This window comes from Maniola jurtina, chromosome 4, assembly GCF_905333055.1.
Source record: "Maniola jurtina chromosome 4, ilManJurt1.1, whole genome shotgun sequence".
Lineage (NCBI taxonomy): Eukaryota > Metazoa > Arthropoda > Insecta > Lepidoptera > Nymphalidae > Maniola > Maniola jurtina.
In genome coordinates, this window is record NC_060032.1 from 14,085,843 (window position 1) to 14,104,595 (window position 18,753).

Consider the following 18,753-nt stretch of genomic DNA (forward strand, 5'->3'; position numbering starts at 1 on the left):
CAGAGAGGCGATTCCCTAACTCAGGGCTCATTTTGGTTGGTGATTACATTGCTGTTTCACTAAGTGATATTAAAATATTTTTTTTGTAGAAAACCTTCTATGGATTAAAAATAAATGTCAAATGAGCTCGGTGGCTATCATTCAGTGTTAGACACTGAGTTAACGCATCAGCAAAAAATCACGCCGATCTGTTGCTCTATTGCGACGTGATTGAATGACAAACCAATGAACAAACAAACACTACACTTTCGCATTTATATAATGTGTAGTGATGTAGGCACCTAAACAGTATTTGTTAGGAGGATTAGTGAAACGAGCATAAGTGTACAGCTGTTTATGACTCCATAGAAATATTGTATTTAGCTGCAAGGCCGCACACGGCACCAATATGGCGGAAATGCGCTATTAATGTTACGTTAATAACATGCACGTGTTGTTTAGGTAATTCCTTTAAATCTAAAAATGTTTTGGATGCTGAATTCAAAAGTCTCCTTAAGCGATGGACGCTTTTCATAATAAATTACTGAATTTATGAAAAAAACTTAATAGTGAATAACTGTAAGAACGGAGTCAAACAACACCGTTGTTATAGTTATTTTTTTAACAACACCGTTCTTACACTTAATGTTTTAACCATACCTTTCTTACAGTTATTGTTTTAACACCGTTCTTACAGTTATTTATTCTACTAACGGTAGCGATACTTAAGTATGAAAAATTAATACCTGACTGGTGTACTTAAATATATTTCTTAGGTAGCCACGTACAATTCTTACAAATTGGAAACAAATACCTACCTAGTAGGTAGGTACATTCGATACCTAGGTAAGTACTGTATCTACTTAAAACGTCGCTAATTATCTCATCTGGATATTATCTAAACAAAGAAAATGCGGAGATCTGTATCAGCGTAACAATTCACACAGATTAGATTCAATAGCTCTTATTTCGAGCGGGATAAAATCAATTTTCCCACATTTCAGCTTCAGATCAAAGACCCCCTCGCGCATATTGAACTGCGTCGAATGTCCATTTGGAGAGAAATTTGGCTGTTTCCCAAGTTTTCCTGAAATAGCACAAAGGATCGACCTCAGCGTTTGCGATGAAAAACTTCTGCGAAGTGTCAGCGGTCGGGGCGTGATTCGCGGCGGAAAATTTGGTGCGTCACTTTCAAAACAACGCGCGGTCATAGTTACCAGCGCAACTATGCCACTAACTATTACAAAAAAACTCTTTAGCTAATTTACAAACATTTTTTCATGCATCAGGTATTGTGGGGCAAGTTTTTAAAAATGCCGAACAAAAGCTAAGGACTGAGTAGACCTAGTAAAATATATGACCAAAAACAAAACAAAGAACGGCCGGACCAGAGGGCGGAGTTTACTCGACAAGCTGAAAGTTTTAGGTGAAAACCAACGGCCAGCTAAATAGCTTAGGCCAGCTAAGGTCTATGTTGCGGCTTTATGTGGTCCAATAGGCGCATTTCTAATTCTGTGTGTCCAAATGAACCAAAGATCGGTTAAAAATATCTATATAATTAATTTTAGCCCAGATTTCAGATTTCAATCCACTCCAGAGATGACTAACAGTTTTATAAGCACCTACCTACTTAAATCCTGTTAATGTAATAACCTATGTAGGTATAAACGCGAAAGTGAGTCTTTGTTTGTTGGTTTGTGAAACTGGAGTCACAAACCAACTAACAAAGACACTTATTTTAATTTTCTGGGATAAAACTCTCTTTTATCCCGGAAAATTAAAGAGTTCCCAAGAGATTTAAAAAAAAATCCACTTGGATGAAATCGCGATTATAATATATTAACTAGATGTCTTTGAGTCGCGGATATCATACTTAGTCATCAGCTGTTCAATGCTGGAAAGGCAATTGGAACTAGTGATAGATGCATTTTAACATTCAATAATATACTTTGTTAAAGTTCACTTGTAAAAAAATTCTACTCTTCTATTGATAACAATATGATTGGTAACTACTTAAATGATTTTGATTCAATGCGGATTTTTTTTTGACGGCTAGGTAGTAGCACCTAGGTGACTCGTGATCACGCTGCATGGGTTTGAGTTGTGACAAAATGATATCACCGCAACGTTAAATTTATTTATGCTCTCAACATACACAACGCTCAACTCGAACTAGGTCGTGAGAGAAGGAAGCCACTTTCGTATACATACCTACCTACTTAGATACACAAGGTTATTAAAATAATTAAAATCAGCTTTGAGTAATCTAACTAAGTATGCGCAATCAAGTTGTGCAGGATATTAAGTGCAGTTAAAAATTATATAGATACTATGAAATAATAGACAAAAATTGTGTGAATTTACGGTATAAATACCCACGAAATTCCTCATCAATCATCATAGAATAGAATAGAATAGAATAGATTTTTATTCAAATAAACTTTTACAAGTGCTTTTGAATCGTCAAATAATAATTTACCACTGGTTCGGAATGCCGTTCCTACCGAGAAGAACCAGCAAGAAACTCGGCGGTTGCTCTTTTCAATTGTTCAATTTACAATAATATTCATATTATACAAAGATACGGGCTTCTAGGCTTGATAGGCCAACCTTCCAATGAAGTATGAAGGTAATTATACCTACTGCTAAACACGACTAAATAAGTATGATCCTAAATAAAAGAATATTTATTTATTAAATATTTCCATTCCCGCCCATCCACATGTAAGCGAAAAGCTTGTCCTTACCATAAATGCTTACCAATCACATTACTACTAGGTATTCCCTTCTTCAACCTTACCTTCGCCCTTGTAAGCCCTTTTAAAAACATCTAGATAAATAGATCGATACTCTTTACTTTTTGTCATATTTTACTTAAATACAGCTAAAGATATTTATTATAGGATATATAGGGAATGCAACATTAGATACTGCCTCCATATTTGGAATCAATTTATTGAAAAGGCACCTCTACCTATAGAAATTTATCCAGCTGACTTAAGGCCACAAGCAGAAAAATACTACCGGACCATAAACTGATTATAATGAGCTTCCCTTGCGATTGTATTTCAAGTAAGGATCTAGGCAACTAGTGATCTACGAGAACTAGGTACCTACTCCACTTCCGAGTTTAGATTAGGTACATAAGTACCTACCTAGGTAAATAGTTTAGGTACTTTTAAATTTTACCAGACAGAGTTCTTAACGACCTAAATAAAAGAACTAATAAAGTAAAAATGTACTAACTATAAAGTTTTTTGGAAATAAATTTTTAAATAGACCGTTAATAGTAGGTAAGGTATCTGGACCGTTAGATTTAAAAATCTGGAGGACTTTCCTACGGAAAATTTAATGCTAGCGGCGCTCGTATCCGTGTTTCGCTTCCTTGTTTATTTGAATCAAAATAAATAGATTTATATTTTAATAGTTGCACGGGACTCGGGAATATAACAGTGTTGGCACGCGTTCAAGGTTGCCAAAGTTGAAAATCTGCGTCTCTCTTTGGCCAAGACATGAAAACAGTGCGTTGAACGGACGCTGCTCCGCGTCAGACTGTTCCGCCTGACGCAAATAAAATATAACGTGCTCACATCTTGTGATTAGGAGGAATGGCAATTAACAAAGGAAAGCGCGTTTCCATGCAACATTATCTTCTAAATACATTTTTAACCCCCGACCCAAAAATAAGGGTGTTATAAGTTTGACGTGTCTATCTGTGTATCTGTCTGTGGCATCATAGCTCCTAAATTAATGAACCGATTTTAATTTAGGCTTCTTTGTGTCCCGGAAAATCGAAGAGTTCTCACGGGATTTTTAAAAATCTAATTCCATGATTATTCCATATGTTGACGAAGTCGCAGACATTATTAGTATATTTGATACTGAGATAACTTGTATATCCTGTATAGGTACTAAATAGGGTAGGCACCAACTTTTTATGCCGGAAAATCGATGTCCAAACCTACGTAACTTAAAATCCACGCAGGCGAAGTCACGGACATCATCTAGTCGTTTATAATCGAAAGTCACTTTTAAATTACTACACTAACTACATATTCTGCAACGCAATTCGAGAATTTGTACACAACTTAAAATAAATAATAATATATACGCTTTTTTTAAGTAGGTACGTAATACGGATCCACATGATGACATACGGCGAATTAGGCTGGAAAATCATTGGACCATCCCACCCATCCTTTCACATTCAACTCGCATACAATCATACATTTAATCAACGATTACAAAGGCGACGATCACACTATACTATAACATAGTTTTGCGATCACAATAATTAGTATTAAATCCATACTAATATTATAAATGCGAAAGTGTGTCTGTCTGTCTATCTGCTATTTTTTCACGGCGCGGCCCAACAGTTTAACCGATTTTGATGAAAGGTACAGAGTTAGCTTACATCCCGGGGAAGGACATAAGTTACTTTTTATCCCGGAAAATCAAAGAATTAAAGGCCCATCCGTTTAACCGATTTGTATGGATTTGGTAAAGAGGTAACTTACGTTCCGGAAATTGATATAAGCACCTTTCTATCCCGGAAAAGCAAAGAGTTCCTATGGGATTTTTTAAAAACCTAAATCCACGCGGACATAGTCGCGGGCGTCATCTAGTCACACTAATATTATAAAGGCGAAAGTTTGTATGTGTGTGTGTGTGTGTGTGTGTGTGTGTGTGTGTGTGTGTGTGTGTGTATGTTTGTTACTCCTTCACGCAAAAACTACTGGACGGATTTGGCTGAAACTCGGAATGAAGATAGATAAATATCCTGGATTAGCACATAGGCTACGTTTTATCCCGGAAAACCAAAGAGTTCCCACGGAATTTCGAAAACCTAAATCCAAGCGGACGAAGTCGCGGGCGTCAGCTAGTTAAAAATAAATTCCATCTGAAAACAAGAGACGTTTTCTTAAATGGAGAAAGTACCTAGGTTCTTAAAGTAGGTATGTTTAACTTCGTCGGTGGGTAACCTACACCGTAGCTACTAACTATACAATTTACGATTCCTGTCACCCAAACATTTTCCTAAAGACTTCCGCGAGGAAAGCGAACGTGCGTCAACTGCGTAGACGGTGCGAGCGGGACGACTGTACTTTGTTGTTGTTGCCCTCTCTATCACACGCCATGCTTCTTTGTTTCAGCGATGATATAAAGGCTCGGTGGAAACGCCGCGCTCGAATTTGCAAGTCTTGCCGTTCACCCAGGCGCTTTTGCGTTTCGGAACGGCGTGAAAAACAATAACAAAATAAAAAACGTAAATAAATCAAAAAACCTAACTGTGCCTTATTGGATTGAATCTCGTCGGACTGTCGTGTTAACTTAGCTAGTGATTGCTGAACTGAGGAGTGCAGTGTTCAATTTTCAAGTGCAGTGATGAGGCCCCCTACGGACTATGACGGTACCAGGATGCCTGCTGAGGCGGAGGAAGGGGATCCGAGGGCACCAGCGATGATGATCTGCGCGCGGTTGGCCGGCCGGGCCATCATCAGGGTCGTTAGCAGGTGCGAGGATGCACAAGAAAATAGTCAATTAGGTCAGTTGTTGCATTTGTTTGATTATTGTGCATACACAAAATTGGTAGAGTACAATAATCTCGCGCACCCTTGGCCGACGTTTTGTTAAAAAAGTACCTAGGTAGATACTTAAGAACATAGGCACGCGTAGGTATATCTATTACCTAGATCAGTGTCTCAAACGTACTTACAATACCTAGGTACATGAATTAATAAACTTACTACACTGGTAGTCGACAAACCGCATTAAAATTGGCCCAGCCATTTCTAAACAATAGTGCCACAAAATATAGAGACGTCGGAATAAAAAAATGTGGTCTTTAAAATGTGGTCAAGTGCGAGGTGCACTCGCACACGAATGATTGATTCCGTATCACCGTATATGAAATGATACTTTTTGTTTTTATTCCATGGCGGTGATTTTGATATTTTTATTATTTGTTGTTAAATAACAGCAATAAAAAGTTTCTATTACAAACATATATTCTGTGATCAACTCTCTATCTACTTATTACGGTTCAGGAGATACAGCCCGCTGACAGACGGACGGACGGACGGCCAGCGGAGGCACGCGGAGGCTAAGTACCTACCTAATAGATAGGTACCGTTAGTACCTAAGTTGAAAAAAATTTGAAATCCCGTGAGAACTCTGATTTTCCGGGATAAAAAATAGTCTATATCCATCCCCGAGATGCAAGCGATTACTTACGAATAAAGAAAGATAATATAGATAAGTACACTTATAAATATTATAACTAATACCAACTGTACACACGTGGTTAATCGAAGTAAACCCGACTAGTTGCGAGCCCATCTGAAGTCCTTTTTTAAAGGGACTCTGCTCGGCACGCGGCGCGGTTGAGACTGCGCGCTGCTCGGGCTGCCGCCTGCATGCACTTAGGTACTACTTAGTATTACCTAGGACCTATTATAGTATAAACCTTTTTTTTTAAATCTTTATTTTAAGAGATTATTCGCTGGGCGAATATGCCTCTCTATATAGCTGCAATATAGTGCATTCTAAATCTAAAGTACAAACCTTCCTAATCGCTATCAGTTATCACAAAGAGTACCTCATTTCAAAGTAGAAACAACACAAATCTAGGCTAAGAAACAAGTTCATTAGACTATATTTTTTTGTCGTACAAATAACAAAAGGTTTGAGTCTAACTAATCGCACCATTCACCTACTTGGCGATTCTGTACTGTTCTAAAATGCCTAAGTACTTACTTATCTTATCAATTCCCAAATTGCGTTGTTTATATTGAGTTGGATATTTTAAAAAACCGATCAAGTGTGAGTCGGACTCGCACATGAAGGGTTCCGTACCATCGCACAAGAAATAACATTTTATTGTTATGTACCTAACCACAAATTCAATGTTTTTTTTTTCATTTTCCCTTTTCATGAGCTAATTTCCCTCACGTTCCGCCGCTTTCTTTGTAGACATCACTCCTGCAAAGAAGGCAGCGGCAACATTGTATTTTTTCAATAATAAGAAGAACCGCTTTTAAATACTAAGTAGGTATTTATAAAAATTAATCCATTCAAAAATCGAATCGCTTACCTTTCGGTTGTAAGGCGGACACTTTAACCCCTGCGCTGCGTCGTAATCATCGTCACAAATGTTTGGATATAGATTAATCGTGGGTAGTAAGGCCAATTTAATATTAATTAGGTATGTAGGTATAGATAATATTTGTCAATGAACTGATCGTGAACGGCCTTGACCCACTATCTCTATGCTAATCGGTATAAACTAGATTAACCGAATGCATTATGGATGTACTACCGATATGTTACCTACCTAAGGGTGCCTATCCTCTAAAACGGAGACGTATTTAGAAGACCAATAATATTTTTAAAAAAAATTAAGCCAGCAATGCACGGGGCTGAAATAACTTTATAGGCATGGACTTATAATTTTATAGGTAGATAACTAGATACATGATGGCATATCATTATTTTTTAAATCGAGTCTTTGATAAAGCAACCGACGAGTTTCTTGCTGGCTCTTCTCGGTAGGTCTAATAGGCATTCGGCATAAGCATTTAACGATTCAAAAGTAATAGTAAAAGTTTATTTAGAGGAATACTTACTTCAAATACCTAATGGCAGATTGACCGTCGCACTGCAACTCACCAGGAGTCCTAGTTCGCACGTTAAAAAAGCGTTGCATTAAAACCCGGCGTTGCGTTGAAAATATTAAGTGCACGTTAAAAAAGCGTTGACGTGTGAACAGATATACTTGGGAATGCATTTGTTCTATTTTTAACGCTTTTTTAGAGCTTTTTTAACGGACGTTAGCGAATGAGGCCAATGTGCGCGTCTACGTTTAGAGATCGATAGATTAACAGATGACAAAACGTAAACAACAGAACTCTTTAGACCTTTAACTCTACCTGGTAATGTTATCGGAAATAGTCATACTGCTGCATGACTGTAGCCTTGTTTTCTCAATAGAGCAGTAAAAATGTGGCAATAATTAATCTTATTGCTGTTCTAAAAGCAATTTCTTGAATTTATTACTGGTGATGTGATGTAAACGTGAAGTAGGTTTACTAAGACACTAAGTAACAGCAAAATGTTGCAACTACATTGCAAGTGTTGTTGATATTTTTATAGTGACGCAAAATCATTCTCGGTGAGCAAATGGGTATATGTCATCCGTCATCAATTAATGCTAATTGCACATTACGGTTCGCATCTAAAGGGAAATCGCCGCACGACCCGCACACCCGTCTCTCGCATTTTTCAGTTTGAACTGAAAATGTTATCAGCGCAAGTTTGGCGTCGTTAGGTTATTTTTTTAAATTGATTTGAGTTTTCAGAAATAATATAAGATTATTAGATAACTTATTGGAGGCAGTTTAATAAAATCGATATCTGACTCATTAGATGTCATGCGATCTGTTGCAAGGAGACCATCTTGGTAGAATTTGTTTAAATAAGGGTGTTTTGACGGTTTTTTTTCAGTCTCCGTCCGAGGCTCAACGATTTGAATACCACCCTTCAGTGCCTTTGGTGTTTAGATCTTAAATAATTTATTATGCAACGAATTAGTTAGTCATTTTCGATTAAATCTCTCGGTAACTTCTACTCGTTGTGACTTGTGTCCCTCGTGTATGTTTTAAGAGGACATTTCAGTTACCTAGTTAATATTTCAAATTATACCTACCTGCTTTTTTCTGAGTGACGCCTTAAAATAGATCCATCTGTTTTAAAAGGCTTGACCTGTTTCCCATATACTTAACTACGGTTATTTCTGCGATTTTCCTTACCTAACAGTTTGATGATTCAACGAGCAACCTTATCATCGGCTTTGATAATAAATTGTTATCAAACGATGAATAAACAAATAACAATAACGCACCTACCTATACATATAATTAACATGCATTGGATCGAATGATCGATGTAAGATAACAGATCACTAATAGAAACGGTACGTATGTAGATATATATCTACTGTAAGATAAACTGGTATTATTTACGGTTTACCTACGTATTACGTATAGGTAGGTAGGTACTTTGATATGAATAGGAAGGAATACCTACCTATGTAACGTACAATTGTACTCAATAAAAAGCCCACTTGGCAGCGATGTAGAGTGCAAAGCATCGTAATGCCTAATATTAGTACGTGATTAGGAGAAGGGCTGGTACGTCTGCCACATCTGCGCAGTTTCCATACGCGTTCGCCACCGATACGCGACTCGATTTCGCTCGCGTGTGCTAGATTAATTTTACTCACAGATTTTACTTAAGTATCTGAATTTAATCCTTGACTTCGATTGCATGTGTGTATGAAAGAGATCTAGTACCTACCTACTTACTTAATTTAAAATGTTCAATAGATTGGGAAAATTGGAATAATTAAAAGTTAACATTGAAAATTTACATAACTATTCATTCTAATTTTAGACTTTAATAATAATAATTTTATCAGACTTAAATACGGTCTAACTATTTTAACTTAAGCTTTTGTAGCTTGGTGTCAAACGTTGTAGTTAGTACTTAGTTGATGGATTAAGAAGTACAGACACACATTCGGATGTATGCCTACTTAATAATTACACACAAAATACCTACTTCCCTACTTAACTACTAAATTATATTTTTAAGTAACTACATAATATTAAATTTATTATAGTCAGGTATGTTGATTGGTACGCACTACTACATTCATTAAGTGGAATCTTAGACGTTTTTTTAGATTTTCCTCATTCCACGTTACATCCATATCGACTCCCGGAAGACACTGGAGCACAATGAATGTGCTAACACGCGGAAGGAGCGCGTGCGCAGTCACATGGATTTATTGCGTGCTACATACGAATATGTACACTATTGAAAAAAACATGACACAGAACTCGAGTCTCGACAGCAGCGATGACGCGTAGAATGTCATACTGAGCGCGTGTTCGATTTGAAGTAGGCAAGTCTACATTACGATTCACGAGACGAGTCTAACTTAGTGACAAAGGAAAAGTTAAATAAAATTTTCTTAAATCGCCTTTCGCCTTTTATTAAGGGTTCAACGTTTAAATCTTAGGCCAAAATATAAGTAGCTTGGTTTGAATATGGAGGCCAATGAGTAAGCCCTAGCAGTGGCCTGCACAAAGTTGCACTGCTAAGGTATGCATTACTTAGGTTCGTAATTACTGGCAGTTGGCACGTCATCTCTGAAAAGATGAGCATTGAGCTATTTAAATTAAGGTAAGCAGTGCTTTTGTGCCACTATGACCTGCACGCCTCTGTCGTTGTTGTTGGCTACATTGTGGAACGATGGAGCCAATGGAAAAAACGATGTTATTAAAACTATATCATAAAAGAAGTATACAAATTATTATTTAATGAGTTGCTATCATAAAGTGAACTCGGCTACAAACACGTTGGCCTTAGTGAAACAATTTATTCCATATACAGCCAAACTGGCGATTTGAGGTCACTGTTCGGTAATCTGCTTCCTTGTTTCGATAGGTATGCAGTTACGAACTGTGACCAAAATTTAAATAACTAGATTTGACATTAATTATTCAAACTACTTAAATGTGGTAAATGTGGGTAGATACGTATAGATACAAGTGTAAATTAAAAATTTTCAACACCCCCGACCAGTGAAGGTTACATACAGTAACTAGAAAAGAGCTCATTCATAACTTTCAAACGGCTGAACCGATTTTCTTGGACTATTCCGCGCCTACTATCCAAAGTATCTGAGTTTTCCAAAACATCATTTTCAAATAAATAATTATGTATATCTAGGCAACGTCCATCTTGACAGCTTGACATTTGGCAATTGACACTTGAATATTATGAACCTAAGGGTTATCTAACCTTCTTTTCTACAAGAAAACTAGAAAAGAGCTGATAACTCTTAAACGGCTGAACCATTTTTTTTGGATTATAGCTAACAACACTCTCGATCAAGCCACCTTTCAAACAAATAAAAAGTAAATTAAAATCGGTTCATTCGTTTAGGTGCTACGATGCCACAGACAGATACACAGATACACAGACACACAGATACACACGTCAAACTTATAACACCCCTCTTTTTGGGTCGGGGGTTAATTTAATAATGTAATAAACTCAGAATTTGATTTTTGAACGTAATATTTACTGTCATTTTGTAAATGTCATTGTCACTGTCATATGACATTTCCAAAACAAAATAATATGTCAAACTCTTGTGTAAATAAAAATATAACTAAGAAATATTTTCATTTTTCTACACTCTTTCAAAGAAAATGAACAAATAATTTAAACAAAAATTTAGTTAAACTTTAAATTTACCTGCATAAGTAGGTTAAAAAATAGGAATAATTTATTTTTAGTTTAGCAGTTCGTACTTCGCAGTCCGCGCAAACTTTATAACATTAATTTATAAATAGATTCGTTTCGGAGTGAACTCGATGAAATAGTAGAACTAGGCGTTCAAAATACCCAGTCGAACATTCTATGTAATATTTTAAAGACGTTGTTTGTTACAATACACTTTCTTATATATAGTGATATTTTGTGCTGAAGAATAATAACTAGTGCAATCGAGACAATGGCTTTGGCTGTTACGCGTGTGATATTGAGATGTGAAAACGCTCAGGAAACTCAAGAGTTAGGTAATCTGCCCATCTGCTATGACCTCATTTTAAAATACCATACCTAGTTATACTTATAGGTACTACTACTATCTAAGTTCTAATGTAGGTACCATTACAATACTCAGTCTAAAGTACAATGCTTTTTAACGTCTGTGATCCGAGTTCTTTATCGGGTTAGTATTAAGTATAAAAGGGAAATCGAGATACATGCACAAAATGTTTCAAACTTATAGCTTATTATTGATGTACGCACATACTAGAATTGCAGGGATGACTGAAATTGAAACCTAGCAACTGACAAAATATTCTTACTTAGCTTGACTGCATGACACCACCAGTACAACTTTGATAGCTCATATCTTGGAAACGTGACACTGGAATATTTTGTTTCATATAATTACTGTCTGTGTTGTTACCAGCTATTGATTAATACAGGTATTGAATGTGGCCACTCTTTTGCAAAAAAAATTGCATACTACTTATAGGCAGGGCAAAATCTTCAAAGCCCTCTTAAATATGCTAAAAATGTTATTATTTTTGTTTCAGATCTGTCAGAGTGTCAACTAATGCAAGTTCCTGATGCAGTATACCACCTCATGCGGCACACAGAGCTCAAGAGCTGTGATCTTAGCGGAAATGTGATCACAAAGATTCCACCAAAGTTCACTGTTAAGTTTAGTTTAATTACAGGTAAGACATTCTCAGATCTTTCAACTTTTAACTTAACATAATATGCTACCTTCAGTATGCCAGGATTGTATCTTTAGTCAAAAAATTTGAGCAATTAACCTGTGAAAAGGTATTAAAAGGACAAATATGTAACCTATTTTTCCTTAACTGATATAAAAGGTAAACAAGTATCTTCTTGCTCAAACCGTAAATGGCACACTAAGCAGCCCATAGAATGCTGCCACAAACTGACAATGAAATCATTGAAAAACCTAACTTGAACTAAAACACTGGGCAAATTGTGTCACATATGCAGTTCTCAATGGCCATACTCTCAAGTCTGCAGTCGCTGCTGAATTTTTTTTATTTCAAAAACATTTTCTTTTGTTCCAGACCTAAATCTGTCAAACAATCAAATGGCTAAGCTGCCAGATGAGATAAGTACACTAGCATGCCTTCAGCGGCTGGACATTTCGCACAACACATTTGTGGCCCTCCCGCACATTGCCTGCCAGTGCCCAAGTTTGCACACTCTGCTGGCACACCACAATCAAATCATTGGTACTTGAATTATTAATTATTTTAACTATAAAGGTAATATTTCAATAGCAAGCTCTCATATATTTCTATTCCTTAATAAAAACTTAGAGAAAATTCACAACAACCTAACATTTGAAGGACGAGTGATTCTGACACTGACAGTGCTTTAAATTGTTTTCTAGCTAGATAAAAAATGTTGACCCAAGTCAGTAACTAAGGAGTTGGGTGAAAGAAAAATTCTGAATTTGACCTTGGATTCCTCTGTACCTCAGAGAGGTATTTAAGACATCAGTCCTGGTTATTATTATTACTAAAATTTAGATATCTAATAATAGTCCTTAAACTTGAGACTTGCAATTGTACCTACTGTTAGTGTAATTCTATGCCAAAGTATCTGCAAACCTATCCACATCACTATCCTAAGACACAGTGATAAATGGAAACTTTTCTTAGACTACGAGAAAATAATAAGATGCAGAGTGAAAAACTAACATTTGTTCTTATTTTCATTGCAGAAGTTGATGTGGACAGATTAGCAAGATCTCGAGCGCTTGAATACGTAGATTTAAGTGACAACCCAATTCCTCCGCGGACACATGAAGAGTTAAAACAGATAACGCGGCCTGCAATATCTATTTCTGAAAGAGAAAAAGAAGATTGGGAAGAGGATCTCTTAATATAGAAGACATGACTACCTATGTACAAGACTTACATTCAAGATACTTTAGATATAACGTAGGAACTGGTGCAATATGACCTTTACAGGAAGGGTAAAAATGACTGGTCCTAACTCAACTGTGATTTAGCCTTGTGCAAAGAAGATTTATTAAGCTTATTAAAACAGGGATTAGGGTCTCGGGAGATATTCGTATATGAATGATTTTTTTACTTTTACAAAAGATTTTTATTCGGCTTCCTAACTAGCGATTAATTTATAATTATTTTTTTATGATGGTGTTTTACCCATGGAGCTATGAATCAGCTTATTCACTTAGAAAATTTCTAAGTAATCTTTGAAATGTTTTTAAAATTATTTTGCAATTAGTTAATTATGAACTTAAAAAAATTATTTAAATTAGCAAAAATCTGTTTCAATTATCAATATTTCTAATCTAATGATGATATGAATCATTTTCTAAAAAATTGACACTAGGTTTGATTTAGTTAGCCGAATTGACACAAAAGTACAGCAGGAGCTCAAGTGTGTGGATAGTACTTAATTATTATAATAAGAGAAATGCTATGAACATTATTCGTATTTTTATATAATTTTATACATTGTGATTGATTTTTTATGCAACATTGACATTAAAGGTGTATGCGCATTTACTACGCATTGAACAAGCAAGAGTTCGCCATACAAATCTATCGCGCCGAAAGCGTCGCTTTTAGTTTACATTGTGAATTAATATCTGCGGAAAGAAGTTAATATAGCGCTGTCTCTGTTACGCAATGCCATACAAATGATAGATGTAAAAAATATCAGTGGGCGTTAACTATTTTGAGTAATCAACCAATCACAAACATGTTTTCGAAAAAACATTCGAAATGCAATTCGAAAAGCTATCAAAAATCGAAATTCAATTCGAAAACATAGTTTTGTTTGTGATTGGTTGACTCAAAATGGTTAACGCCCACTGAGATTTTCGTCTCTGTCATCTGTATGGGATTACGTAACTGAAAGAGCCCTAATACTAACTTCTTTCCGCAAGTAGGAGTTAATGGTACATAATGGAAAGTGGTCTACGAGGCATGATATTTTGGTGGATTGCTAATAAGCGCGCCGAAGTCAAATTTGTTTGTCGCCAGACTTCGTTCGGGATTACATTGCCTTCCAGATTATTTCTGTGAATTACCGCGCTCGGCAAGGATTGGTTAGTGAGGTTACATTTGCGCAGGGTTGCCATTGATTTAATTAAACAATTTTTAAACAAGTGTTTTGAATATGTTTTTAATTTGAAAAAAGTTCTAAACATGTTTTTGATCTTTTTTAAACAAAAAAAAATTAACGCTGTTTTTTTCCAACCCTACATTTAAGGCACCTAGTTTATCTTGTTCGGCGTGTCGGTACTTGCAGGTTTACATTTGAAGTACTTTTGTCAAATTAATAAGATTAACTTTATGTTGATCATTTTTTAATGAATACTAGTCCATAATGATAATTAGGTTAAAAGAGCTTTTTCAAAAATATTCTAACCCAGTAAAGTTGTGAATAAAAACGAGGGCAATTATTTTTTAAGTATAAGTATTTTATTCTAAGTAACATTGCAAAGTTTTATACAATAAATATTATTTAGATTAAATTTTACTGTGGTGTAATTTTGGTGGTGCTCAGTTATTTCTTTATAACTTATTTCAAATTATGTACTTATGTAAAAATGATTTTATTTTAAAATTTTAATGTAATGTTTTTAATTTTCGTATAGGTTACACCACTAAACAATTGATACCTATAGATTTGAAGATCTGCAACATTTTAAATGCCAGGTATTGTAGAAATACTATTGTAAAAATGACTGTTACATTATTATGAAATAAAATAGCACTTTTATGTTGTAAAGGAAACGCCACTCATATTTTAATAAAGGCATTTATTGCTTATTTTTGAGTTTCATTAAGTATTGGGTTTACTTTGTGCCTGTAAAACTATTAGGATGAAAAGGATCGACGTGATTTTTATATGGAGAGTGAATAGTGATAAAGCCTACTTTTTAATCTGGAAAAATCAGAGTTTCACGGGATTTTACAAACCTAACCCAGGCGTTGTGTGGCATCATGCGTAATGCGTAAAAATGATTTCTCACGCGTCATTTTAACTTTGTGTCGTATGCCATGTCAAAAGCTTTCGTCTTGTGACAAAAGAACTGGCTCATTTTTTGCGCAACGGATCAGCCTGGCTGTGAAGCGCGGAAATGCAGCCAGTAATCTTGGCACCATTCCACGCGGGCATGATTTGTATAGAAGTTAGATAAGGATAAGATAGTTTTCAATAAACAAAGTACGATTTTAGTCATTATAAAGGTGAACCTAGGTGAACCCTGAACCGTAGGCACCCGTAGGGTACCTACTTATTGCATGACAGCTGACCTTGAGCATGAGTAGTTGAAATGGCGTAAGAAGTCATTTTGTACGGACTATACCAAAATACAAGTTTCAATGTGTTCAAAAATTTGCTAAGCTATGCGGACTTTTTTAGTAAGGACACCTTTTGGCAAATTATGAGGGTGATTAATGTCAATTCTAATAGAAAAAAAATTGTTCATGAATCATGGGAATCATGTTGCTGTATTTTCATCAAAGTTTAAGAATTTGAAGAGTTGGTAATTTTGGCTATTAAATCCACGATTGATTTTGTTCATAAACGATGGCAGGCGGAGTAGAAGATAACCCGAATTTAAAAGGCTTAAGCCGGTATTTCAACAGCGAAACAAATAGGGGACGAGCTAACGTAAGTATTCGTAATAAATATCTAAAAGAATTTAATATTGATGAAACTTTTAACCGATGATTAAAGTTTACCTATTATCTATATTTCCAAAATAGGTAACCAGCTGTCGTTATTAGATACAATCTCAATTGCTGTGATTGGTTGAAACAATGCATTGCATAAGGCGCCATCCCCATGGGCGAGAGTAGGTATCGCAGCGATAATCTCGCCGTGTCACCAAATTCAATACATCTCTTATGGGCCAATCTCCACAGGGCGATATTATCGCGGCGGTACGACGAATGACTCGACGAGTAGGTATAACGTCACGGATTCGTCGCATCTCGCGGCGATACCATTGAGTCTCAAGACGATACCGTCGAGTCTCACGGCGATACCGCCACGTTAGGCCACAATTGGAAGGCCCAACGAGGCGTTGCGATTCTCTTGTCCGTGTAGATGGCGCCTAATCCAAGAGCAAGAGAGTCGGCAAATCAGAGGTGATTGCAATGACGTCACACTAACTGTTAGTTTTACTGTAATCGAGCTGTAGATAAACTTTGTACTTTTTAAAAGTACCTTCATAGCGTTCCCTCTGTTGGCGCTGCAGTAGCCTGTAGATTTAGCGCAAAAGTACCTAACTAATTAGTAGAACATTGGGGACAAATCCTTCAAAAATGTTGCGAGGTAAGTTTTATAAAAATATATAAAGGAACTATAAAATGTTTAAAAAGATGTTTCTGCTTATTTCCAGGTTTCAAAAGTAACTCTAGGAAGTTTAGCTTTGTATTACATTTACCACAAACTTTTCAAGAGCGGAAAGAAGAAGCCGTCCACCGCTAACTGACAAATTTTTAATTCATTTACATCTAGTTACATTTCAATAAGTAACATTTTTAAATTTTAAACTTTGGATTTTTTTAACTGAAAAATATCAGTAATATATATTATAATATCATGCTTGTAACGGAACGGAACGCATTTATATCTGTCACGTGAAGTGTCAACTGTCAAATGAATACTTAGGTACCTAACGAGTAGCAATGTTGCCAGCTGTGTTTGGAGTGCATTTTTGACAATTTGTGATTTTTGACTAGAGAATTTATGCGCAATCTAGTGCATTTTTAAGCTGTATTTTAGCGTGGTATTAGCATTATTAGCTACTGCTTGTCTTTATTGCACATCAAAATGAAAACTGACGGTGAATAATTTCGTATATCCTTGGGTTATTTTTTGGACCAAAATATGTATTTGATGATTACATATAGGTAATAAGGTAACTATCTATTCTTAAAGAATAATAGGAAACTATAAAGCAAAAATTCAGTCAAATACGTTTATACACCTAACTAGTTAATCCAGGGATGCACAATTTAATTTTTTTAATTTTTCACGTCATTTTTCGTAATAAGTAACAAACTTTTAAACAGGTACAGCCGTAGGTAATTATTATCCGAAATTTTTAACATAAAAGAGATTTTTTTAAAGCAAAATAAGCGCAACTTAGGTACCTAGTTAGTGCGTATTTGGAAAGTAGTTGGCAACATTAGCGTGCTGAGCAGTGTTGCTACTTGCGTCTTGCTGTCATCAGTTGTCATTTTCCTGGTTTTCACTAATCACCTGTGCTAATCACTTTCAACATTTTTTGGAGGTTGTTATTACATAATTTCAATAGCAGGTACTTTTTACTTTTGTTGTTTATTAATTTGGAAGCTACCTGAAATAGTTCAAGGAAGAAATACAGTGACAAAAAATATTCTGTAAATTAATTATCTATTTTGCTAATTTTTTGTTAAAATTATTTTAGAATGGCCGGTGCAGAAAATGTTGATGAATCCCAATTAAAAGGACTTTCGAAATACTTTAACAGTACTACAAATAAAGGCAGAGCCAATGTAAGTATTAAATTACAGAACAACTCAATTAATCTCGAAATATTACGTTCTTTTTAATTCTTTAAAATACTCTCTTAGGGTGGGCAGTGTTAACTTGCATATCTTTGGGGTAATTCCAGTAACTATATCCCTATAAAACCTATCAGAGCAGTTTGGTACTGTTGGGCAGATAATCTGATAATATGCTTTATTCCTTTATCCTGTTTGCCAAATGAGATATAAAAGGGTTTTGGCAAGTACCTATAATAATACTGCCACCACATATCTACAATTCATTATATAGGGTATTAACTACATACTTATTAAATTTTAATATTTCAATGATGGTGTACTTATAAAACTTTGTAGCCAACCTTATAATTTATTCTTTTCAGTCAGCGAAGGCAACATATGCTGTCTTTGGCTTGATAGCGTTATACTTCGCAATGAAACCGAAATCAAAAAAATAGAACAAAAAATATTAGCTATGCCTCAATTTTTATTTAAGCTCATTCTTTAAGAGAAATGTTTAATAATTTAGTGTGAATAAATAAATCATGTGAAATTCCAAACACTTATCTTTTTCTATTGAATCTTTTATATTTCTTCTATATCCTATCCTAATTCCTAT

General features: G+C 35.5%; 2 protein-coding genes and 1 long non-coding RNA gene across 4 annotated transcripts; all 3 read left to right on the top strand.

Annotated features, from left to right (window-relative positions):
* Positions 1–5,155: 5,155 nt before the first annotated feature.
* On the top strand, positions 5,156–15,422 carry LOC123864168 (leucine-rich repeat-containing protein 40). 2 transcript variants are annotated; one of them, XM_045904453.1, is made up of 5 exons: positions 9,211–9,275; positions 11,349–11,630; positions 12,159–12,302; positions 12,675–12,842; positions 13,337–15,422. In XM_045904453.1, the coding sequence occupies exons 2-5, from the start codon at positions 11,567–11,569 to the stop codon at positions 13,501–13,503; spliced, it is 543 nt and encodes a 180-aa protein (XP_045760409.1). In that variant the 5' UTR covers positions 9,211–9,275; positions 11,349–11,566; the 3' UTR covers positions 13,504–15,422. The 2 variants fall into 2 exon arrangements, with proteins under 2 accessions (XP_045760408.1, XP_045760409.1); XM_045904452.1 differs by lacking the exons at positions 9,211–9,275; positions 11,349–11,630 and adding an exon at positions 5,156–5,527.
* A 492-nt stretch (positions 15,423–15,914) lies between these two features.
* LOC123864184 lies at positions 15,915–17,156 on the top strand. The gene is made up of 2 exons (XR_006795715.1): positions 15,915–16,269; positions 17,003–17,156. It is a non-coding gene; the product is annotated as an uncharacterized LOC123864184 (long non-coding RNA).
* A 603-nt stretch (positions 17,157–17,759) lies between these two features.
* On the top strand, positions 17,760–18,696 carry LOC123864178 (ATP synthase membrane subunit K, mitochondrial-like). The gene is made up of 3 exons (XM_045904467.1): positions 17,760–17,926; positions 18,056–18,143; positions 18,518–18,696. Exons 2-3 carry the CDS (start codon positions 18,057–18,059, stop codon positions 18,590–18,592), a joined length of 162 nt encoding a protein of 53 aa, XP_045760423.1. The 5' UTR covers positions 17,760–17,926; position 18,056; the 3' UTR covers positions 18,593–18,696.
* The last annotated feature ends 57 nt before the right edge of the window (positions 18,697–18,753 follow it).